General features: G+C 41.1%; 1 protein-coding gene and 1 long non-coding RNA gene across 5 annotated transcripts; one reads left to right on the top strand and one right to left on the bottom strand.

Moving 5' to 3' along the window:
* Positions 1 to 1380: 1380 nt before the first annotated feature.
* Positions 1381 to 5751, bottom strand: LOC107308015 (uncharacterized). 2 transcript variants are annotated; one of them, XR_014932345.1, is made up of 4 exons: positions 5367 to 5679; positions 5009 to 5201; positions 2386 to 2775; positions 1381 to 1887 (listed from the first exon to the last, which is right to left on the bottom strand). It is a non-coding gene; the product is annotated as an uncharacterized LOC107308015 (long non-coding RNA). The 2 variants fall into 2 exon arrangements; XR_014932352.1 differs by lacking the exons at positions 1381 to 1887; positions 2386 to 2775 and adding an exon at positions 4359 to 4691 and having other exon boundaries at positions 5367 to 5751.
* Positions 4952 to 23571, top strand: ERGIC2 (ERGIC and golgi 2). 3 transcript variants are annotated; one of them, XM_015851544.3, is made up of 14 exons: positions 4952 to 5055; positions 7242 to 7387; positions 10292 to 10400; positions 12146 to 12192; positions 12772 to 12842; positions 13635 to 13675; positions 14113 to 14214; positions 15146 to 15241; positions 15864 to 15919; positions 16890 to 16988; positions 18205 to 18302; positions 20278 to 20440; positions 21347 to 21426; positions 22116 to 23571. In XM_015851544.3, the coding sequence occupies exons 2-14, from the start codon at positions 7282 to 7284 to the stop codon at positions 22179 to 22181; spliced, it is 1134 nt and encodes a 377-aa protein (XP_015707030.2). In that variant the 5' UTR covers positions 4952 to 5055; positions 7242 to 7281; the 3' UTR covers positions 22182 to 23571. The 3 variants fall into 3 exon arrangements, with proteins under 3 accessions (XP_015707030.2, XP_015707016.2, XP_015707023.2); XM_015851530.3 differs by lacking the exon at positions 4952 to 5055 and adding an exon at positions 5847 to 5996; XM_015851537.3 differs by lacking the exon at positions 4952 to 5055 and adding an exon at positions 5847 to 5874.
* The last annotated feature ends 392 nt before the right edge of the window (positions 23572 to 23963 follow it).

Below are 23963 nucleotides of genomic sequence, written 5' to 3' on the forward strand. Positions count from 1 at the left end.
GGGAGACTTTTTTTTCAGGCCAATTTAATCTGTATTTTGTTTGTATTAATACATGACCAATACATGATTTTGTTTGTATTCATACATGACCAATCATTTATTTAAATTTCTCCATATTATGTTATTTATTTTTACGGGTTTGAAAATTAAAATAAAAGCAAAAGTCTAAGAGATAAATTCAGATATCAATTCTACTTTTTATGTGTAAGCAGTATGTCAAATGCATTGTGAAAGAATGACGCGTAACTGAAGAAAGCATTATTACTGTGATGCTACTAAATCATAGAGTGGTTGACATTTTATCAGCATATTTGGTAGGGAATTCAGATTTTGTTACAGAGAAGTTATGTGAGAGGTAAATATGAAGGAAGATTTATTTCCAGAATATAGCTGGTCCTGTGCTTTGATTTATGTTGGACCCTGAAGAAGAAAGAGGTTTTAAAATGCTTGAGGCAGAGATTAAGGAACTTCTATCTCACTTCTTTAATCTCTTCCCTGGTAAAGGATCTGGATTTATAACGCTCACTCGTCCCATGGTGGCTGGAGGGTAGATAGCACTGGTGCGTGATTTTTCAAGTCATCACAGGTCTTACAGTTGTAATTTCTTAGGTCTTAGGAATATCCTTAACACAAAGGAAAGGAACTGCAAGCACTTGGGCATATTTTCAGTTCACAGACACCAAGCAGTGAAAAAATGGAATGGGCAGAGGCTGCAGCCTTGGTGCCCCAGTCACGCTTCAGAACGTGGCACCAGCCCATGTAGGTGTGCACCACTCTCCCACTAATATAATAAACACCTCTATGGGTATAGGATGATTTTTTTTTTTCCTTTAATGAAAATGACAAAACTGTCTGAAAAAGTATACAAATAATTATGCTTCTCTTTAAAGTTATGATATGAAATAATTTGAGCCTGGGATTTTTCTTGCCAACAGAAAAATAAGTACTTCATCTAAACAAAGTACCTGGGCTTCCTGGAGTCAGGGGAAAAAGACAGGGACTCCTGCAGGGTCCACCCTACCACATCTTAAAGATATTTACCTAAAGGGATATATCACCCTCTGGAGGTATCTACTGCTTTCCCCTAGGTAAGTGCAGCCCCATTCTATAGCACAGGCTGTATTCCTGTGTTTGAAACTGATTGCACTGAGATGAATCCCACCCATAAAGAACTAAGCCAGAATCACAGATGAAATGGTCTGAAAAACAAAACCATCTTGCTACATTTCTATCTTTCCCCATTTATTTCTGCTCTGTTTTCTTTCAGCATTCCTTTCATTTAAAGCATCATTTCTCTCAGGCAAGGAGCATGTATTTTTTTGTATTCCACATACTGACAGAATGTAGCATTGGATAATAAAAGCAGAATAAAGCATAAGCTCAGAAAAAGATATTTTATTTGACATATTTGATCAAGAGAGCACTAAGGACAGCGGATGAGCATGAATTTTTGTTTGCTCTGAAAAAGAAAGAAATGATCTTTGTGAAAGAGCCCAAGGCATGGGCAGAAATAACATTGTTATGACCAAGCGTATGGCACAGCAAATGATCAAACAATTTACCAAGAGGCAAAACTCAGCGATTTATGCTCTTCCCCACTATGAGGAAAGCTTTGCATCCTGGAGCAAATTCCTACAGTTAAAATTTTCTTTAATCATCATCTAGATGAGCTTTTCCACATTTCAAAAGGATGTAAAGCATACTTGTAAGTCATGAGACGCTTCTCCACTTTCCAACAGGCACAGCACCCGTGGTGCCCTGCACTTTCTGCGTGCAAGTCTGGTATTTGAAGTTTGTTTTTTTTCTCCACTACAAACAAGAAATCCAGTTTCAACTTGAATGTTATCTCCCTGGCGGGCACAGCGCTGCTGATGGCAGTAATCAACACTGAAGAGAAAAAAGACAGAGAGGGTGATAAACTGTATCGCTTTAAAGTATCACTGTAATTTTTAAAGTGCTGTTCAAGATACATATATATCCAGTATATAATGTTTCATGATATCTCCTGAGGTCTTGACATTTCCAAGCTGTCAGCAGGACTGGCAGGATGCTAAGTGTGGCACAAACCTTGATTGCTATTAGTTTATTCAAAACTGGACCATCAATAAACAAATGTACTTGGCCTATTAACCAGAAATAATGATTCTGCCTAAATCCAATGGGAAAATGGATAATTTTTATTTGTATTTATAGTTGTAGTAATGTTCTGTTTTACATACCTATTATTAGATCTACTGTACCTGTCAGCCTAAATTATTTTCATTATTTTGGTAAAACAAACTCTTCTGCAAAGGTTAAATGACTATTCTGTTTAAAAACGACCCTGATCTTATTCCCCAGAGGAATATCTGTGACCTACAGGCTTAGAAAATACCAGAAAATTACCATACTGTCATCTGCTTGCTAGTGAAGGCGTGTGGGAGGGGGCTGAGGGAATTAAATTCAGAACCTAGTGGAGCACAGTCAGGAGAAGAAGTAGAGGGAAAACAGTCAGCTCCCTGAGCCTCCAACAAAAATAACCCAGGAGATGTGCAGTACTGGGAGGAGAACCTGAAAGGTGGGAAAGATGATAACATGAACTTGAGGAGAGAAAATAACTGAGAGAAAAATGTGTCCACTAGAGGACAACAGCAGCAGCAAGATCACCCAGTGCAGAACCATCGTGAGCTGGAGGCTGGAGATCATCCTTGGACGTGCTGGCACCAACCATGCAGCCACAAGCAAAAAGGGAAGCTGGCTCTTCCACAGTCCTGGGAGCAGCTGAAGTAAGGGCTTCTGAAATGAAAAAAGGCAGCCCTCATTGCCTGTCCTTTTATTTTTTATTTTTTACAAGAACTGAAACATGAAATACTTGGGTTCAGACTGTCCCAGAATAAAATGTTCATTTTGCTTAGCAAAAATGAGAAGGAAGGAAAATGAAAATGAAAGTAGTAGGATGGTCTGCCTGGAAAAATAATTGCAAAATCTGATGTTTTCTACCCAAGCTCACCAGCACCTGGGACAAGTACAGTACCTGGCAATGTGCTACAACCATGCCCTCACAATAGCCTCAATTGCTACACCTACCTTCTTTTTCCTTAGCAATACATACAAATAAACTGACATTTTGGAGATTTTCCATTCCTCAGTTCCAAGTTAAACTTAATACAAAGGCTTCCGGGGAGTATTTAAATCTATCAACACACATGCTAATTACCTAAAAGTATGATAGAATGATGGCTGGTTGACTCTCAGGTGTTCAGTTGTACCTGTGTCTGTCCTGTAACATCTGGAATCTGCATAAATGCAGGAAGTATCACACATAAATCACGCACAAGATAAATGAAAAGAATGATTAGATTTTGTCATGGTCTCCAGTGATATAAGTGATGTAAGAGTAGCACAGCAATATCACAGCATGCCCAAAAACTGGGAACAGGTGCGTGTAGTTCTATGATTTGTCCACGATTTATAATACATAACCTCTGCTTTATCCTTCTCTTGAAGGCTTAATTATAGCAGATGGAGAAAGGAGAAAAATAAACATCTTCCTTCACCTTCCTGTTCTCTCCTTATCACATAGAAGTGAAGCGTTGTCATTGCCAGGCAGTCAGAAACCCAGCCAAATTCAGCAAATATCAGCAGCGAATCTGCAGATTAGGAAGGACCTCTTGCTTTCAAACACCGTCATTGAGTCAGCTCCTTTCTAGCAGAAGGCAGAAGCAAACCCTCCCTTGCTGACCATCTGCGAGGAGCACATTTCAACAGCAATTGCCTTCCTTCCATGTTGCCAGTCCTTCCTCACAGGGCTGTCTATGAATGCTGCCACAAGCCCCCTGCTGCGGAGTCAAAGGAGCGGGTGTTTAAGACTGATGGCACTTCAGTCTACTCATCATGAAAGACAAGCAGCCTGTAACAGAAGACTGGGTAGAAAAGGCCCAGAGGTGTGGGGAAGTCAAGATTAACTTGAAATTGTGGATTGAGAAGGTAGGAGAGAAAACAGACTGATCCATTAATCTCAGCAGAAAAAGATGTATTGTTATCCAGGAATGGAGGCAGAAAGAACGCAGGGCTCCCCACAAGCATGGCTATGGGCTCTCCAGTCACTGCCTGCATGGGTCTGGGCAGAATGCCGTGTCTTTTCAAAGCTGGGCTCTTTAGACACCCTGGGCAAGTTGCAGTGCTCTCATAAGGGTACCCTGACCCCTTCAGACCGCCTCGCAGAAGCGCTCTGCAAATTAACTACAACCACAGTTTTGCTGATTGCTAGACAGCACTTAGAGTAGATGCAATTTAATTAAAAGTTATTTTTGCTAGGTTCATACCTCATCAACCATATTAGAATTGTTAGAGAAAATGAAGAAACAACAACAAAAATGTGCAGTTAAAGTTCTTTATTACTGAAATTTACTGTGGTGTGTCTCTGCCTCCTGATAGTTGCAAGCCCTGTGCTGAGTGTTTAGATACTTCAAGAAGCCTTGATGCCAAAGGATGAATATCTTTATGTAACTTTACCAATTATCAAAATATTTCTGTTTTGTGACCACGATCTAATTACTAAAAACAGCCGAGTGGTGATAGATCAGGATTTATTACCAACCAGACGATCATCATCTCACAACCTGACATCTGTAATCCAGGCAGGAATTCAGCTCAGTGACTTACGTTCCCTTCCTCTCTCCAATCTATCAACAGCGTATAGCAAATCTCTGCTGAATGAAAGACACAGCTCCACGTTAGTTATCTGTCTACACCAAGCAATTTAAATCCTTGGGAAAAGGGAAGAACAACATCACACTGTGACATCTTTAGCCGCAGCTTTCACAGTCCTCATCCTACCTTCTGTGGGATCAGTAGGACCCGCTCATTGTCGGCCTTAGAGCGGTTCCCTATTGCTGGCCTTCGTACCATTACAGCCTTAACGCTGTATTTCCCCACCCATCCTTACACGACACCCAACCTCCTTTGTTCCCCACCCGCCCCTTCCAGCCACTCCCCCTCCCTTATCTCCATATTCTCCCTCTTTCACCTGCGTTTCCTCCTCCTCCAATGCCACCTCGGGGTCGCCACGTTGCGGTAAAGCGTCTCAGCTCCGGCTCGTTCCTCTCTCGTGTTGTCCTGCCGTCTTCTCTGCTCCTGCCTCTGGTATTAAATGTGCTTCATTCAGAGCGTGGCACCCCAGGGATGTCATGATTCCATGCTTGTTTGTTAGCTTGTCCGTCCTGCTTCTTGTGTTAAGTGCATTAGGCAGCATTGGCATGATGCTATACTTTAAATTCTGACAAACATATCTTTATTTTACCTTAAATTCTGACAAATTACTTACTGCTGACAAATTACTTACTGCTTTTCCCCTCATAAAACCCCATAGGAACATCTGTGGATACAAATATGACTGTGGTGATGCAAAGCCGTGAGCAGCTGTTTTACCTGTGCTGCTTTGCAGTGTGGTGAGGGCACTAATGCCAACCCCAGCAGCAGATTGGATTGCTTTATCTCAGAGCTGGCTGGGAACATCTGTGCATCTCTAAGGCACAGCTAATAACCAGGGCCGCGCGATGCTCTTTCCAGCCCTAAGTGTTGAGGGCATTTCGAGGGGAAAGTGGAGCTTAGTAAGCCAAATCTGCTGAATTAGAGTCAGTATGAGAGCTGAAAGCACTGCCTTAAGTTGCACCAGGGGAGGTTACAGAATCACAGATTAAACCACAGGTTAGAAATATGACAAACAGCGCTCTAAGCAACGTCGATACTGAGGGAGATCACAGGATACGTTGGGTTACAAAGGGCCCCCACAGAGCGCCGAGCGCGGCCCCGCTGTGCGCATGCCCGTGAGGGCGCTGAGCATGCGCGCGGGGCGGGCGCCTCCCGCCGGCGGCCGAGCGGAGCGGGGCCATGGTGAGCGCGGCGGGCGGCGGGCAGCGCCTCGCGGCTCCTTCCTCCTCATCCTCCTCATCCTCATCCTCCCTCCTCCTCGCGGCTTCGCCCGCAGCGCCGGGCAGCGCCGAGAGACGCCTGAGGTAGCGCAGGGTGGGAAGGAAGGCGGCTGGAGGGGCGCGAGGGGCTTTGGTGGCGGGGTTGGGGCCTGTGTGGGGCGGGACGGAAAGCCTGTTCCTTCGGTATTTCTCAATAGCGAAGTAACAGGGAGGGACGAGAGCAGGGAACAGCCCTGTAGGGATGTCAGCAGGCCTCGCTGGGGCTTGGTGAATAGTGAAGCAAGAAGCAGAGGCTCTGCTGGAATTTAGAACAAAGGGGGGCTAAAGGGGGATAGTGAAATGTAGTTTGTAGGTGGGAAAAGGAATGGTCTAGTTAGTTAGAATAACAAGGAATGGAGACAGTGGGTCTGGGAGAGCAGGAAGGATGCAGATAAGGAGTGAGATCTCCCTGAGACACCTGGCGAGGAGGGGATTAGATGTTTTAAATATCAGGAGTTGCATCTCCCTGATAAGATGGACGATAACAAGAGGGGGTCTGCATGATAAAGAATTATTGAATATGTATCAGAATTACGGGAAATCATTGACTATGTATGAGGTGTACCTATATCTGTATCACGGTTTTACAAGTCGGGGTGCAAGTTTGGAGGAGCTATCCCCATTGCACCCGGCGCTGGAATAAACATACCTGCTTTATAACCCATCTCTGGATTATAGAGTTTGATTCCGCAAGACATTGGCTCCGTGAATGGGAGGAAGTAACACGTTTTTCCACAACACAGAGATGAGGAATATCTCCCTCATAGGTTCTCTTGGCTGCCTCGAATAGGACACGATGATGTGACGTGTTCTCCACGATGGTTTTCTTAGCTTCAGAATCCTGGGCAAAGGGCAGCGTTTCTTTAGGAGGAAAGCAGCAGTGCCAGCTTGTTCAAACACATCGTGTGTTGGCAGGACGGGGCTTCCAGGCTGTTTGCACAGTTGGGAAATGGTTTAAGACTGTTTCCTGGGCAGGCTGCTGCTCTCAGCATCGTGCTGCTTTATGTTTCATTGGTTCCAAGCAGAGTGGAGCTTGCTGCATGGACAAAAAGGATAAACATATATGAATAAAGGCTTCATTGGGAAAGAAATGAATCAGTAATTGAATGTTGTAGATGTGGCTGGAAGGTTTCCAGTGATGTATGTGCCGGTTTCATTGGTTATCTTGAAGCAAAAGTGAATATCCAGTTGTCTCACGTGTTTCTTAGGTTTTAATTGCCTTATTAATGTCAGCTGTATTAATGAGCAGTGTTGTTTGTGTCTTCTAATGACAACTTATTCTCGAATCAGAGGGATTATATGAAGGAGGAAGAGGAGGAGTGTGCTGAAGATGAGGCGACTGAATCGGAAGAAGACCTTGAATTTAATGAAAGAGTTGGATGCCTTCCCAAAGGTTCCTGAAAGCTATGTGGAGACCTCAGCAAGCGGGGGAACAGGTGGGCCTTACTGACATGCTCATTTCTTCACTAGGAGAGTGGTTAGACCCTGGAACAGGCTGCCCAGGGAGGTTGTGGATGCCCCGTCCTTGGAGGTGTTCAAGACCAGGTTGGACGGGGCCCTGGGCAACCTGATCTAGTAAAGGTGTATGTTTGGTGGCCCTGCCAGGCAGGGGGGTTGGAACTACATGATCCTTGAGGTCCCTTCCAACCCAGGTCATTCTGTGATTCTGTGATGTGATGGAGGCTGCCTGTCAGCTCAGTCTGATGCTCTCTTAGGCTTCTATTGAAGCTTCTAGCTTCAGTAGAAGGAAAGCGGACACCTGTGTTCATTCAAAACTGGCCAAAACTGGTGTCTTAATCTCTTAATCTACTTCATGTAAATGCGTACTATATTCTCCTGATAGATGTGGTCTTTGCTCATCTTCTGCAAGACTTTTTTGTGTTAAACAGATGAGAGAATGGAATGTAAGTGTTCATTGTAAGCTGTTTGAAATTACGACTGGAAACACGCTGTGTCAAGGATGTAGTAAAACTTCTTAATTTACAGATTCTCTCTAAACTGTTTCCTTTAATATACAAGTTATATAATATAACATATATATATATATATATATATATATATATGTATGTATATATGAGTTTCAGGGTGTCATACTGTGTCAGTATGGAATGAAATACAAGTTGGATTCAGTGCTATGATTTCATAAATAGGAAGAATTGCCCAGGGATGTCCTAAGAACCAGCAGAGTTGAGCATCAGGGCAAAGACAGCTTTCTACTGCTTCTCCTCTTGGAGATACAGTTGATGTTAAAAGTAAGGGAAGCCCTTTGAAGAATGAAACACTTTATTCTAGTGCTTGTGCTTGTACTATCACTCGAGCTTCTCTCTGAGAACTGTAGCTGTAAGAACTATCCTTTCTAAGTTTATCTGACCAGGAAATGTTGCTATTCATTGGGTTTGTGGTCCTGGTAAAGAAATGACTTCACAATAGGAACTATACTTCACTATAGGACTATAGGAAGGCGACTGCTCGCAGTTTGAAATAGAAAGCAAAAATCTTGTGGGTAATAATGTCTGAAGCTCAGCTGGACAAAGAGTACAAGAAGCAATTGCAATCTACAGATAAGCATTTAAAGTGGTTACGTGATTTGTGCTGCAGAGATAAATATCACAAAGATCTGTTTTACCTTGCTGGTTCCTGAGTTGCACTGTTAATAATTGAAGCGTTATGTTATGTAAAATAACCTCCAAGAGTTCACGAAAGAACTCCTTGTTCATTTAAGAAGCCCGTTTCCTGATGGAGCAAGTGTTGTTGTTGTTGTTTCTTGGTTTTTCTTCTGCAAATTACAACAGACAAAGTTAAAAATTCCTCTTTTCTGGTGCAGCCCCTTGCTATGCAAGAACTTCACTTAAAGGTTTTTCAGCACCAGAAGTTACTTCAGCATTCTTCATATGGTTTATTCCAACAGCCTTATCAAAGACAGCGTGTGATCATCTCACCCAGATTTTATGGTAGCATAGCAAATAGTGTTTCTGTTTCATTCAGACGTGAAAACCAGGCTCACACTGTGGTAAGATGAGGATACAGAATGTAGCAGGACTCTCTTCACAGCCTTTGAGTATCTTGAAACCCATTACAGAAGGAAGACAGATCTCTCGGGTTGATGACTCTAGCTCTGGGGGGGGAAAGAGCCTTCAGAAAAGTGGATCTATCTATTCTCAAGGATTTCCTTCTTCTGCTCAATTCTGTCAATTCCTCTGCTCAGAATTGCACAAAAAGCAGCTGTTGTGGCTCCAGCCTTTATAGTGTGTTCTGATGTGAAGGTTTTTGTATATATGATCATCTTCTTGTAAAGACATCTTGAAATGTTTGTGAGCTGGAAATGATAAATGATTTCTTTTCTGATTCTATAGCACTGTGACTTTATTTCCCTGCTCTCATCTCTGGGCCATAGGCCACAGTATAGTAAACTGAAGCTTATGGAAAGCAGTCCTGTTTTCCTTCAGTTGCCTGGAGAATCTGCAGAAATACTCTACAGAATGTAGATGGAAAACCCACCCTATGAAGGAGCTGCCCAAATCACTACTGTACCACTTAACTGAGGGCTTCCCAACTTAACAGAAGCCTTAATTTAATAGAAAGGTGCATAGCAAGTGCTTCTGTACACATGCCATGTTTCTAACTGCAGTAGAGATATGTTCCTTTTGCGTTGCACTGCCACTAGTGTGATAAGTAGAGATAAGTGGGGCACATATGCTATTAAATGTACACTCTAGTTTTGTTTCATAAAATGAACATATCAGTTCTGCACTTACTTTGCTGTTGGTAGAATGAGTAAGTTGCTTGTATTCGGAGTCGGAATTGTTCAAAGTAATGGGGCTGGCAGTCCTGACTGCCACTGTCCAGTATTAGGGCACCTTCTGTTCATTGGACAGTGTATACAATGTGTATTGTTTCAACACATTGTTTTCTGCCAGCTTCCTGGGTATAAAAGTTACATAAGCTGTAGACAAGTGGTAGTTTGAAGGGAGTTGGACGCTCACCTTCTCCTTCCTTCATGCTTGAAGTTCGGATTGTTTGCCCAGACCGACTCTGACAGCGCATTTTAGTTTAAGTGCTCATGAATATTTAACCTGTTAGTGAATCCTCCAGGGATTTCAGAACCTTCCCTATTCATCTTTCTTGATGCAAAGATTGGACTTTCTCTCCTATGCAGAAGGAAGTACTGTAGGTATGAAAACCCTTTTTTCCCCTCTTTTCTAAGGGCAGCTTATAGATTTATAAATCAAAGATATTAGGATTGTCCTGGTAATACTTGGATTGTGGAATGTTAGAATTTTATCCTGTTTGTTCCTGAATATTTCTCACAATCTTATTTTTTTTTTTTCATTGTCTTTCAGTTTCTCTAATAGCATTTACAACGATAGCTTTCCTAACTATAATGGAATTTACGGTGTATCAGGACACGTGGATGAAATACGAATATGAAGTAGACAAGGATTTTACAAGGTAATTTTTATTCCTTATAATTTCTTTTCAAATTTAAGTTGTTTGCCTTTCAGGGAAGAATAGATGTGAGATATGCTTGTGATTTGAAAGCCATTTGTGGTTGAAATATAAGTAAGATACTCAGGGGACTCAACAGATCAACCAACAAAAGCATATATGAATATATGGAGAAGAAAAATTATGACTACTGCAGTGAGGGAATCTAAATGATGTAGGTGTATTGGTGCTGTAGACCTATGAGACTCTTCTTGAGCCATGCCAACCCTCCAAGTTTGTGTGATGCTAATTTACAGTTAGTATATTAATTGTCATTATATTTCATTCCATTGGAGATGAAGCTTAAGGGTTATCAAGAAGTCAAACTGATTTCTGATCTTGGCTCCTGGTACAGTCCCTGAGATCACTGAATATTCATTTGCCATCAGGTTCATGCCTTTCCTCCTTAGGTGATGCCACACAGCCTTGATCCTGTGTGAAGTTAAAGGAGATTTCATATACTGAGCGCCTCTAAATATCACAGGTCTAGAATTGAAATAACTTTAAAAGCTGTTTGACTTAGTTGCTGTGGTAACAAGCTAAATATACGTCTATTAATTTGATGTCTTGTACTTCAGAAGTATGAAAGGGTTCTGTAAGGAAAAAAATAACGAATGTGAGAAACGTAAAGGAGAGGCATTAAAATTTCAAGTTTCGTTTTCGTTTGAACAGATGTGAGGGGCTTCTAAAAGAGGTTCTTTCCCCACTGAAACTGTGATAGAAGGCAAGTAGAGTCTGGTGCTTAAGAGGCTGTCACAGGACTCCTGCTGCAGGCTGCCAGTTAGACCGGGCTAATCACTGAGCCTGCAGACCTGCGACAGTTTAAACCACTGTAAACTCGTATCTCTGTAATTGCTTTTTCTCCTATCTACTAACCTTCCTGGAAGGAGATCCCTGGGGTTGACAGAACATGACAGTAATGAGGGCACTTATTCAACACAAATTAAAACTTCTTTGAAGCCGCTGTGAAAACTAACAGAGAATGCCCTCGTTACTGGTTGATGGCACAGAATCAAACTTGGTGCCTCTTGGTGGCATGTTTTGTTATTCTGCCGTTCTCCATTCATTCTAGCAAAGTTCAAGATAAAGACATTAGTGTGCAAGGCATTTTGCTGTTAAAACGTGGAAAAAGAGCTTTTTTACCCTGAGGTAGTGCTAGCAAAACCAGCATTCCTTTTTAGATGACAGTGTTTTCTAGGAACTGACTATAGCAATTCTTCAGCCTGATCCTCAGCATTCTGGGGAAAAACAGAGGCCTGATTTAAGGGCAAAACAGCAGGAAGGTGCTCAAGTATTTGCTCAGTGTTGGATTTGTAGCTCCTACGTTATTGGATCTGCTAAATTGTGTAACTCATTGCACTGGTTTTGTATGAAAAAATGTGTCAGATACTGAAAATGGTATATTCTTAAAGGTCTGGCAGCCTCTTAGACTGCTATTTCAGGAAAATCTGGTAGTCATGGTATTGAAGCTCCTAACAGAAAGGTCTGAAGTTCAACAGAGAGGTCTGATACTTTTGTATTTTAAATGATGAGTGGTCATCAGTGCTTTAGTAATTAAAACTGTCTTGGTTCATTCATATTTCAGACAGCTTGTGTTTATTGGTGTGAGTTTTGTCAGCTGACTATTTTTGCGAGTAACCTTCAATTAATATTTCTCTTGGTATTTTTATTCACTGTCAATTTCCTTTTTGCCTTTTCTTTCTTTACAGTAAACTTAGAATCAATATTGACATTACAGTTGCCATGAGGTGTCAATGTAAGTATCCAGTGGTGAAAACTCAGCACTTTAAGGACTCCTTGCTGTATGCATTTGTTCTCAGTATGACTGAATGTTGTTCAAAGTATTTAAGTGACTACTTTTGATCTTGGTGACATGTAGTATACTGATATGACTCATTGGAAGAATTGGTATAAGATAAAAAGCATCTTAGGACAAGGGGGAATGGTTTTAAACTGAGACAGGGGAGGTTTAGGTTAGAGATTAGGAAGAAGTTTTTCACACAGAGGGTGGTGACACACTGGAACAGGTTGCCCAAGGAGGCTGCGGATGCTCCATCCCTGGAGGCATTCAAGGCCAGGCTGCATGGGGCTCTGGGCACATCTTGACAGCTTTGTTTCTTGTTTTGTTTGCACTTTCTTAGCAAGAAATACAGTGATGGGTTGTTGGTTTTTGTTGTTGCTGTTTGTTTGGTTTTCTCCCAATTTCTCCCCTGTAACTTATGCCAAAAGTTACCACTGTGGTGTGAAAATTCATCTCAACTTGAACACCTCTAATTCTCTTTTTATGTTTCTGATCACTTGTGTGCCTCAATATTTGTCTCCCTATTTCAAACAGATGTGGGGGCCGATGTTCTGGATTTAGCAGAAACAATGGTTGCCTCTGCCGATGGCCTCATCTATGAACCAGTAAGTTTAGTCAAAGCCTTTTTACTTAGAAACGAAATTGTTCTTTACTCAATGTGAAGCACTGCAGGGTTTGCTGGCTTGGATTTTTTCGCCACGGTTGGGCTGCACAGAATGTCTCCAAGTATTGTGTGATCCTTGAGTGCAGTCTGCAGTGCTCACTGCAGGGATCTGCTGGGGAAACAGGCTGTGCTCTGTGATTTCTGCATACTCATCCTCTGCGAATACAGTAGGTTTGATCATAGCAGGCTCCCAGGTCAGTTCCTTTTAACCAGTAACTTTTTAACTACAGCCAGTTATTTTTGTATTCATTAGTTCTTGAGATAAGTGCTGAAAGTACTTTACGTGGAAGGGAAACTGTTAAACATCAGAAGAGAGTTCATGTGGCTGCTTTTTAACTAGAAGAGTCCTGTGGCTGAAAAAGATGTGAAAAATCACCACGATATCCTCATAGTATGAGCTGACAAGCATAAATTAAATGTGTCCATTTAATTTCTGTATTACAATCTGAAGGCACTGGAAATTCATAAGCCTGTGCTCTTAAAGTGCTTTTGCTTGCATAATACAATACACTTCAAAGTAATTATACTGTATGAAAGTAATTTATCATTTAATGAAAATGTATCAGAAACCTTCCTGCTGTAGTTATTACATGCCTAATAACCCAAGCGTATTCTGCACATGTGGGCTTACTTCTAGTCTTCCACAACTTCCCATCCCCCCAATTCTTTTCTGGGTTTCAGGGATGGGACTTCAATGCTTCCAATGTGTTTTATTGGATTCTTTTTGTTTCAGGTAGTATTTGATCTCAGCCCGCAACAAAGGGAATGGCAAAGGTAACTGAAGTACTTATATATGCATACTTATATTATATGTACTAGAAGTGACCTCAGGATATACCTGAGTTGGGTAACAGAGCTGTATTTTGGGTCTCATAGCTCCTGCTTGTAGTTCAGGAGGGATAAGTCTGTAAAAAGAAGTGAATTGATTTCATTGCTGTTATCAGTTGGGATGTCTGCTGTGACAGAAATGGGCACAGTATTTCTCAATGAAGTGCTGTCATTTTATGTGCTTGTAATAAACCTGTAGAAGCATAGTTGGGGTTTGGTTTATTTCTGTGTGTAGTACCATGAGATTATTTTTCTGTGTATGGAGCTAGTTTCTTGCTGTCTTGAGAAGAACTGAGCATTATTTGCCATCTGAAGCTGATGGTTAATTGTGAAGTTATTTTGTGATTTAATCTTGCGTGCTTTCATGTTTGTGTAATCTTTAGGATGCTGCAGCTGATTCAGAGCAGGCTGCAGGAAGAACATTCTCTTCAAGATGTGATATTCAAAAGTGCTTTTAAAAGTGCTTCTACAGCACTGCCACCACGGTAAGAAAAAAGTTGGGTTATTCCTCCCTCTTCCCACTCCCCTCCCAATGTAATAGACTTTTATTTTCCTTACACTCACACAGAAAGTTTGGTCTGCCTGAATCTAAGGGCTGCAGCATTTTTTAAGGGAAATATTGCTTTCTGCATGTCAGCTGAGATTTCTTTCTCTGTAAAATACAAACCTTAAATAAAACAAAGCAAACATCAAAATCACTCTATGAAGTGTATGAATACTTTACGTATTTTAACCTGATTGAAAGCTAAATGCATCTTGTCTTTCTGAGGCAAGGCTGAGAAGTGCTCAGAAATCTTATTTTCCATTTAGTTGATATCTTCAGTTTCATTAAGTCCTTCTGTCTCCACAACACTTGCTAGCACAGTATTTGAGATGCTATTTATATATCAAGTGTGTTTAAGAAGCTTTTTCCTCTCCCTCTGAGAAGCAGATTTGGAGATGTCCACAACTCAGAGCGCATCTCAGCAAGTATGGGAAGAAGAAAGCTTTATAAAAAATGAATGGGGAAAGCTATTTTTGCTACAGTGTTATGTGACATGTGTTTTGTTCTGTACAATGTAGCAACAAAAACAAGCAAGAAACATTCTTGGTTGGAAGTTGGGGCAGGTGGAACCCACAGGGTGACAAGATATTTGTAAGGTCTCACTGTGTTTTCTGTTCAGTTGTCAAGTTAGTTTTGTAGATCAGATCTCTGAATACAACTATAAACATAAGCTTACAGGTTTCTGCAGGTTGATCTGTATTCAATTCCCTCCTTCCCACCCATCCCACTTGTGATTCCAGAAGAATATGATGGAGTGGTAGGTGATAATGCTATGCCTTTGTTCCAGGAAAAAAGAAATCTAAGTACACTATGTTATTTTTACTAGACAGTGAATATTCTCAAGTACCTTTTTGTTGTTTTTGTTTAAACAGGGAAGATAATTCATTAGAGTCTCCAGATGCGTGCAGAATTCACGGTCATCTGTATGTCAATAAAGTGGCAGGGAATTTTCACATAACTGTGGGCAAGTATGTTCTGTTCAATTCCTGAAAATAAAAGATCTTAAAAAATGACTTCTACATTGTATATAGTACGTGCATGTATGTATGTCTGCATGCTTTTAACTTTGAAATTAACACCAGTGTTTTTTATTTGTCTGCATGGAATTCCAGCTGATGTCTTTGTGTGGATGTTTGTCCAAGAGTCTCTTCTGTCTGGTCTTGAACCACCTGTGTCATAGATGTCAAAGTTCTTAAGCTCTTTCCAGAGCCAGTTGTTTTGTTCTTTCATATGGTCTGTCATCACTTCTCTCTTCCTGTCTGAAGTTCTCAGCCCTGAACTTTGCATTCCCTTGCTTCCTTTTGCTCATTGCTACATTTGTATTTCTATTAAACATGCTCCTCTTTTTCTTTGGGCCTTTTTTTTTTTCTTCCTTCGGTAGCTTTCTTAACTGGTCTTCATTCCTCATTGTAAGGGTGATTACCTGGTTATTGGTTGTAGTCCTAACATATAAATAAATGCAAGTTTTTCCTCTGGAGTTAATGAAACAGGGAGAGGTAATTTATCTACATAGCCCAGTTTAGGAAAACTGTGTTTTTCTGCATGGGTTCATTAAACAAGTTCTTGTAAAACATATCTTACTTTCTTTAGGGCTATACCACACCCTCGAGGCCACGCGCACTTGGCAGCCCTTGTAAGCCATGAGTGTAAGTGCTTTCTATTATCTTCATACACACGAGCATCATTTCTTTCAGAACAAACTCTCCTGACTCATATGGTAACGTAGGTTGCTGGGTGATGTGCTGGCTGGGCAGTGGCGCTGCAGAAGAACATGAATACTCTTTGAGTATTATTACACAGTAGTAAATTAGCCTCCCCCCTACACACATTCATTTAACGTTATTAGAATTAGCTTTGGGTTGATTCTGTAGTAATGATAACAGAAGACTCAGATGCATGTTGTAACACAGATAGCATGTGAAATTCCTTTGTTTCAGTCCAAAATACCAATTTATTGTAAAATCTGCTTTTCAAGTGGTTAAGGATGTTTATGTTTGTCTCTAGAAGCTTCACTTTTGGTTTATGAATCTACACAGTAAATGTCTGTTGCTGTAGTACATAATGAGAGGCAAGGGTGACTTGCTGAGATAAACGAACTCGGTGTTTAATTAATTAAACCTCCAAATGTCTGACTGTGAACACAAGTGTGCGCTGTAAAACTCACATATCTTAGCAAAATCAAGCAGTGTAATCACTTGATAGTATCCTGGTGCTTAGTCTGTATGTTTAATTTATGAAATCTTAGTCTTTTCAGTACTACTATGTACAACAACCAGAAGTGTGGAATTTCAGCATTTGCCTAACAGGCAATTTCCAATTACTGCATTTTAACTCTTCAGCTCTTAGGCTGTTTAGAAATATAACTTGTGTTGGCATTTATTTTCTACAGAAATTAAGCTTCTTTATAAATATTTTGAATTTGAGATGTGTGAAATAACGGGTATGGATTTATTACTGCAGTCACCAGCACAAATCCACTGTACTGCACTCTGGTGTGATAAATATTCTAATTAAAGTGTTCTGTACTGTGAGAAATAGGTGAGTCTTTTTCTCTGAGGAAGGTCCAGAGTCTCGTAGTTTTTAGAAGTTGTTTCATTCTTCTCTATTGTTTTTCAGCTTATAACTTCTCACACAGAATAGATCATCTGTCATTTGGAGAGCTTATTCCAGGAATTATCAATCCCTTGGATGGAACAGAAAAAATAGCATCAGATCGTAAGTTTGTTATTTTATTTTTAAAGAAGCCTCTTGCTTTCTATATTGATTCAATAATCACATAGAGCATTTGTAAAAAATGATAATGTGTTATGACTTAGAACCAGTGTGCCTTATTAACTTTGATAGTGAACGCGGCACTGCTGAGTTGCTGACTTGGCATTTTAAATGATCAGTTTCTTTTCAATATCAGTATTGATGGACTTCGCTGTTCTGCTGCAGCTCATTGACAGTCTTGTCCAGGAGCTGTGTTGAAGTTACTGTTTGCCTGAACAAGCTGCGAAGAATTTTGCAGCTGTGCACTAGTCAGGAAGGTCACAGAACCCTCCTCTGAAGATGTAAAGAACAAACACAAAAAACACAAAAAACCCAAACCTACCAGCAACAAAACAAACAACATCCAGAGTCTTAAATTCTCTTTCTGTGTTTGATTTGTCACTTCTGTGATACATTTTGTGAGGCAGCTAAAAGAAGGATTTGTATCTCGCTCTTTTCCCGTGTATAAATAAAGGAATATAGAGACCTGCTTTACAGAGATGCCTACTTTGTATCCTTTGACTTCCGTTCCCACATGCAGGTGATTGCTAGAACCTTCTAAAGCTGTGTTGTCTCCCAGTCTGATCCATTGTTACTGGATCCTTCCAGCCAATTTTCTGCAATTGACATAGATTGCTTCAGTTTTGCAATGTTTGTTTTTTTAGGGATTTGAATGAAGACAGAAGCCATAAATGCTTAAGTCTGCTGGTTGCCTTAGGAGAATTCTCTAGAAGACTGTAATTGAGAAAGAAACAGTAGCCACTTTAGGAGGGCTCTTGTTTTTACATAGACAACTAAGTACTTAAAATCTACTTGAACCACTGTCAAGATAGATAATGCCTGTTGCAGTGTGTGTCATGTAAAAAGTGACTGTGAAACGTGCTCATTCTGCTGCCCTGGAAATGCAAGGGGCCCACTTTTAATGAGTATTTTCATTACGTGGGCAAAATGAACTTGAGTACAAATCTGCCACAGGTCTTTCCCATGGAAACTAACTTTGTTCACACAGATGGTGCTCAAGTAGGCTTGGCAGTGCTGGGACACCTTGAATGATGTTCTTAGTGTAAACAACTTAGTTGGTTGACTGTTCTAATAATTACAGTGTGAGTTCTTTGCGACTGTGTCTCAGATGGTCTTTTAGTCTGTACTTAATTCAACACTGAGATTTGTTTTCTTTTAGACAACCAGATGTTCCAGTATTTTATCACAGTTGTGCCAACCAAACTCCATACATACAAAATTTCAGCAGAAACTCATCAATTTTCAGTGACAGAAAGGGTAAGTGTTAATAAGGGAGAACCTCACGGGGGAAAATCTAGCAGCAGTTGGCCTTAAATGTGAGAACTGAGGCTTTGTTGCGCACTGTTGTTTTGAAAACTCCTCTGCAAAGAGCTAGTTTAATGCTGAATCCATAGAGAACACTGTTATTGCAGTGTGGTACCAGGGGCAAATCACAAGGCACCAGTTTAAAAGGTTGCTGTCAGTAAGAAAAATGGCCTTACATGTGCCAGCTGTGTGTCTCATCGTTTCCGCACTGAACTCCATTTTAGTTTTTTATTCTCAAGCCAAGAGAAAAAAAAATACAAACCTCTTTGGAAAAACTTAATTAAAAATGGAAGGTGAGGAGAAAGGTAATAACAAAACCTTGGGTTCAGAAAGAGGCTCAGAAATTAGTTGGTAGTTTTGTTTTATAGGGATGGTGCAATATTGTCTGGAGTTGAACTTGTGAATAGAGGTGAAGCAGCTTTACATACCTTGCTCCTTCTCAGCCTTGTTGTGTTTGCCTTTGGAAACCAAACACCCCTAGCAGATGAGCTGGGAAAGGCTCTTGGCAATTATTGATTGAGCAGATTAATGTATTTGTTGTGTAAGAATATGAAGACCCAGAGAAAGGCAGTTGGCTCGCTGTGGCTAAAACAAGAGTGCAGTAAGGTTCAGTTGCCAGTGGTGAATGCAATTGGAAAGCCATAGGCACAATCAGCTCTGCTGTTGTTGAATTTTGAGGTACTGTGTCCATGTGTTAGATTTAATCCTAGCAAGGCTTCACTGGTAGCTGGGATATGTGATACAAGCTTAGTTATTTTCAGCAGCTTTTAGCAAGCAGCAATTAAATCTGCAGTAGTAGAAGCTCTGGGGAAAACAAATTTTTTTGATGGTAGAATTGAGTGTTCTGTTTAACTTGATATTTTTTTCACCTTTTGACCTCAGAAGACCATTAAGGCTTAGGGAAACAATTAGAGGGTGGGGAGCAAGCAAACAAAATTTGAGCCTTAGTCAATGGCAAGAATTAGTTGGACTGCCTTCAGCTGTCTTTTCCTTGTTGTTATGCCTGGTTAACCCTCTACTAACACTGAGTGTCATCATGCTATTGAAATACAGAAATCATTTTGTGCCCTGTTTTTAATTGCTGTAAAATGTCTGTGAACTCATATCAATAATCAAGATGTTATTTTGTCATCCTGTTACTTGGTTTTGGTAGCAAAGGCAGCGGAACAACTTACATCAATGTTAACTGAGTACAAAAAGGCAACTTGTCTGTGGCAGTCTGCTTTGGTTTTGTACTGTTTTTGCATGTTTTTTGAGTGCAGACTATGTTAAATCTAGGTGAAGAGGAGCTATGATCTATTGCTGTTCTGTTCAGTTTTGCTTGTCTGTCTTCCTAGACGTGGCTGAGCTTGTCTGCTCTCAATTAGATTCTTTTCTGCTGCTCTTGTTTATTTCCAGCCAGACTTAATGGCAGTGTGTTTATCAGCACTTCCCTAACAACAGATAGAAAACGCTCTCCTCTTTGCGATTTTTCTACGTAAGAATATGGGCAAATAATAAGAAGGAATAATAAGACGATTTTCAGATCCCAGAAACTTGTCTTAAGAACCTGATTTTTAATCTTTTTGTGTATGTGGAAGTAATGGATTTTAGCATATAAGTGCACAATGGGCAAGGAAAGAAACCAAATAGTGTTGGCCTCATTTAAATTAAGCTCCTGAATTTCTGTGATGATACTTTCCAGTTTGGGATCTTCTCTAGTGGTTTTGTAGAATCAGCGATTAAATCCTCTGGGACGTGTAAACGTAGCTCCAAGGAAGCAGTGCAGAACACAGGGGTTGGGGGCACCGTATTACACCAGTGCTCTTAATGGAATTCACCAGCACAGTGACTCAGCTCTCTGATGAAGGAGTTTTGTCATCACCTCTGTTATTTTCCTTCCGACTAATAAGATGCAGCTAACTTGTCTTTCTCTTTTATCTCACAGGAAAGAGTAATTAACCACGCAGCTGGCAGCCATGGAGTGTCAGGAATATTCATGAAATACGATATCAGTTCACTTATGGTGACGGTGACAGAGGAACACATGCCTTTTTGGCAGTTCTTAGTACGGCTCTGTGGCATTATTGGGGGAATTTTTTCAACTACAGGTAACTATCAGTGTTTTCCCTCTAACACCCTATTAGTTTGTGGGATATTTTTGTTTGTTCAATTTTAGATCACTGTGATTATATTATGGATAAATTACGGTGAGACCTGAACTTCCAGCAGACTTAGGGTTAAATGCTGAAATTTGCAGTACCATGCACTCATTTTTAGTGTCCCAGTGTGCTGTGTCTGGAGAGTACTCGCTGTTTCCTTCTGATACTCTTTGTATTTTCTGTAGCTGGCATCTAGTGATAAATCAGTGCTGAAAGCTGAGATAGCATTTCCACCTGAATAGAATCCCAATATCATTGGGAAGATATTCCTCATGTAACTTGTCAGTGTACTGCAGGGTTTGGTCTTCAAAGGAAATAATCATAGAATGGCCTGGGTTGAAAAGGAACTCAAAGATCATTGAGTTGCAACCCCCCGCTATGTGCAGGGTCGCCAACCACCATTCCAGGCTACCCAGAGCCACATCCAGCCTGGCCTTGAGTAATAATAATAATAATAAAGTCAAAAGGACACTATTAAGTTTGTTAGTGAAGGCATAATAAGGTGTCTTGCTTAAAAGTTACTTGTTCTCTTGACTTTGATTTGAAGGGGCCTTAAGCTAAGAGCTGTCTTTCAGAGTAGATTTCACTCTGTGATGTGTTTCCACCCTTAAAGCCGTGCAGAGGGAATGACATTTGCTTGGATAGCCTTGCTGTTGTTTTTATTGATGCATTTCAGAAGGTTACAGTTTTGTTTCCCTCCTTGATGTTTCCTTTCCCCTGTTGTCCTACTCAGCATTCCATACTGCTTTATTGCAGTGTGTCATGTTTAATTTTGTGTAGAATTTTGTTGCAGTATTTCCATAAATATTTCAGCATTACTATTGGTGACCATTTAAATCGTGTTTGTCATCACAGGAATTTTACATGGCTTTGGGAGATTCGTAGCAGAAGTTATTTTTTGCCGTTTCAGACTGGGCTCCTACAGACCTCCATCGGTAAGAAAAACGGCTTTATAGTAAATGTTACAGCGTGAGGATGGGTGATAAGAGCTTGGAGTTGTTTATGAAGTAGGACAGCTTTGGACCTTGGCCCAAGGGGAGTATGAGGTGCTCACAATAGGCCTCCCATTGACATACATCTTGGGAAGGATTCTGTAACTTTTAAAATTGGAAAACTGAACTGATAAGGAAGCATGGTGTTTGCTGAGGAACTGATTTAATTAAACCAAATCTTGTACAGATTTATCTGCTATATTGCTTTGTCATCCTTGCTATATTGTATATGCTGCAGGGCTGTGGCATTGCTGCTGATGAGTTTGTGGGCTGCTGCCAGGCAGTGTGAAAAGAGCTGAGCAGTCTTTACATTTCCCTTCACAGGACATGAATAGTAACATTCCTCCAGCAAATACCTGATTTTACTTCACTCTTATTTTTCCAGCTTAGTTTGTAGGTAGCCTTTATGACTTCGGTCTTTCTCTTGATCGTTTTGTTGAAGTTTGGCCAGGTTACCTGAGTGGAAGGAGAGGAGGGAAGGTGAATAGATTTGAATGGTGAAGATGATACGATTTTTGGAGGCCTGATGAAAGTCATGCTGAAATTATTTGAGAGTGAAGAAATGCGTGTTTGGGGCAAGGGGGGGATTATGTTCCTGGACAAGTCATTAATAGCTGTTTTTGTTTGACTAGGACCCGCTTCCTGATGGCCACACAAGCAACCACTTACCTCTAACTACGGACAACAGTACACATTAGCGCCTCCTGAGAGAGTTCTCTTTCTTCCTGCCTGATACAGAAGACATTTTTTTATAATAACAAGAACATTGTGCAATATGCAGAGACAGTGCTGATGGGCAGTGGGAAGTGAAGCTTCTACAAGAAACAAACAACAATTTATGTAACTTTTTGTCTTTTTAAGTGCATATGGAGTCATGGGAGGTTGTGAGACCGGTGTGGTGGGCCATCCTCTGAAGCCTGAAGGAGTGTTCCTGCCAGTACAGTATTTGTGGTCAAGCTGGATGGTTCTGACTGTCATCAGCCACTGGAGGGTCTGCTTAGTGATCTCAGCTCTGTGCCTGGGAGGCTGGCAGGCTCCAGTGAGAAAAGTGAACAACTGGGATGCGTGGAGGGCTGGGCAGCAAGCAGAGAGGGACACTAGTAAAGCTGGAGTTTTCTCCTAGGTTTGCAAACTGGGTCTGTGTTTTCTTGTTCTTTTTTAATGGTTGAGTGTGGGAGTTAAGATACAAGCGGGGAGTGGATCTAGAAAATCCTAAAGACAACTCTGAAGTAAGATGGAGCCCAAGCCATACTGTTGGTCATAGCTTCTGCCTGTGTAGTCTCACATTCCTTAGAGGAAGAAGCACGATGCAGAGCAGGGCAGTTCCCCTGTTTTCATCCAGCTGCTTAGCCAGCATTTCTGCTGTTTGCTGTGGAAGTGGCCAAGGCCTCTGAGAATGGGTTCCAGTGTGCCTGGCTCTGTTTTTGAGTTGGAATGAGAAGCCTTTTAAATGAGGCATGTGAGTGTAGTTTTGACTCCCTTACAAAAGATCAGGTAACTCTTTATATGGTCCTTTCTTAGTAAAGAAGTTGCTTTAATGCAACTTTCCTTGTACCTTTGCTGCTAGCGTGCGAGCCATGGTATGTAAATCCAGAGCATGGAGAGTAGAAGAGCCAGGTGCTGCCTTGCTTTGGTTCAGTTACACGTCGCAGAAACATGGAACTGGTTGGGAAGTCTGCTAGTGCAGACAGGGAGCGGTGGGGTTGGTCTCCATGCAGGAGGCGGCTTCAGGGAATCGGAATCATTTTGCTGCAAACAGATGGTGAGCAGGGGTGCACAGAGTCCATCCTCACTGTTCGTGAAGGTTTTTGTAAAATAAACAAAAAGAGCAATATCGGTTTATATTGTTAAGATGCTGTTGAGAGTGTTATTAATGCAGCCGGTGCTGTGAGAAACTGAAGACCATCCTCTTACAGCTGAACTACGGGCACACACCTGTGGTTACACAGTTATTTCCCCAGGATAAAAAACATCACCAGTGTGATTCCTTCCCAGCAAAACTGATCTAATAACATATTGTGAGATTATGCTGATCTTGGCCTTATCAGGGACTAAATAAGGAAAATAAAAGTCTTTGTGACACTGTCAGGTTTTGCTGACTTTTGTTAACGTGATTTACCAGAAGTTTGGGTCTCGGTGATGGACACGGCATAAATAATTGAACTGATTTTTCTCTGCAGATCCAAGAGCTTCCTGAACTGAGAAACTGTGTGAAGTACCACATAAAGTGTGGGAAACAAGGAAGGGCCTTCGCTCAGTTTGTCTGTTGAGAAAGGCAGAAGTTCAGGGAGGTCTGTGAGGTAACATCCAGCCTTGGTGCTTTTCTCTTCTGGGGAATTTATGGGTTTTCTTTGTTTTTAACACTGGTTAAAGCTCAGCAGCTTGAAAAACTCCTGCCCTCAATGAGAATGGAGAGAAGCTGTAAGTTCTGGGTTCCCATTTCTCTTTGGCATTTCCCTCTGATGTTTCTTCCCTCCTGC

This window comes from Coturnix japonica, chromosome 1, assembly GCF_054131305.1.
Source record: "Coturnix japonica strain WE chromosome 1, WE-NBRP24, whole genome shotgun sequence".
Taxonomy (NCBI): Eukaryota; Metazoa; Chordata; class Aves; order Galliformes; family Phasianidae; genus Coturnix; species Coturnix japonica.

Bases quoted from the DNA above. Each gene is read 5' to 3' on its own strand.
- ERGIC2 (XM_015851544.3), top strand. From the start codon at position 7,282: ATGAGGCGACTGAATCGGAAGAAGACCTTGAATTTAATGAAAGAGTTG. The intron at 16,989-18,204 runs GTAAGTTTGTTA...GTTTTCTTTTAG, and splicing joins AGAAAAAATAGCATCAGATC to ACAACCAGATGTTCCAGTAT. The intron at 20,441-21,346 runs GTAACTATCAGT...TTGTCATCACAG, and splicing joins GGGAATTTTTTCAACTACAG to GAATTTTACATGGCTTTGGG.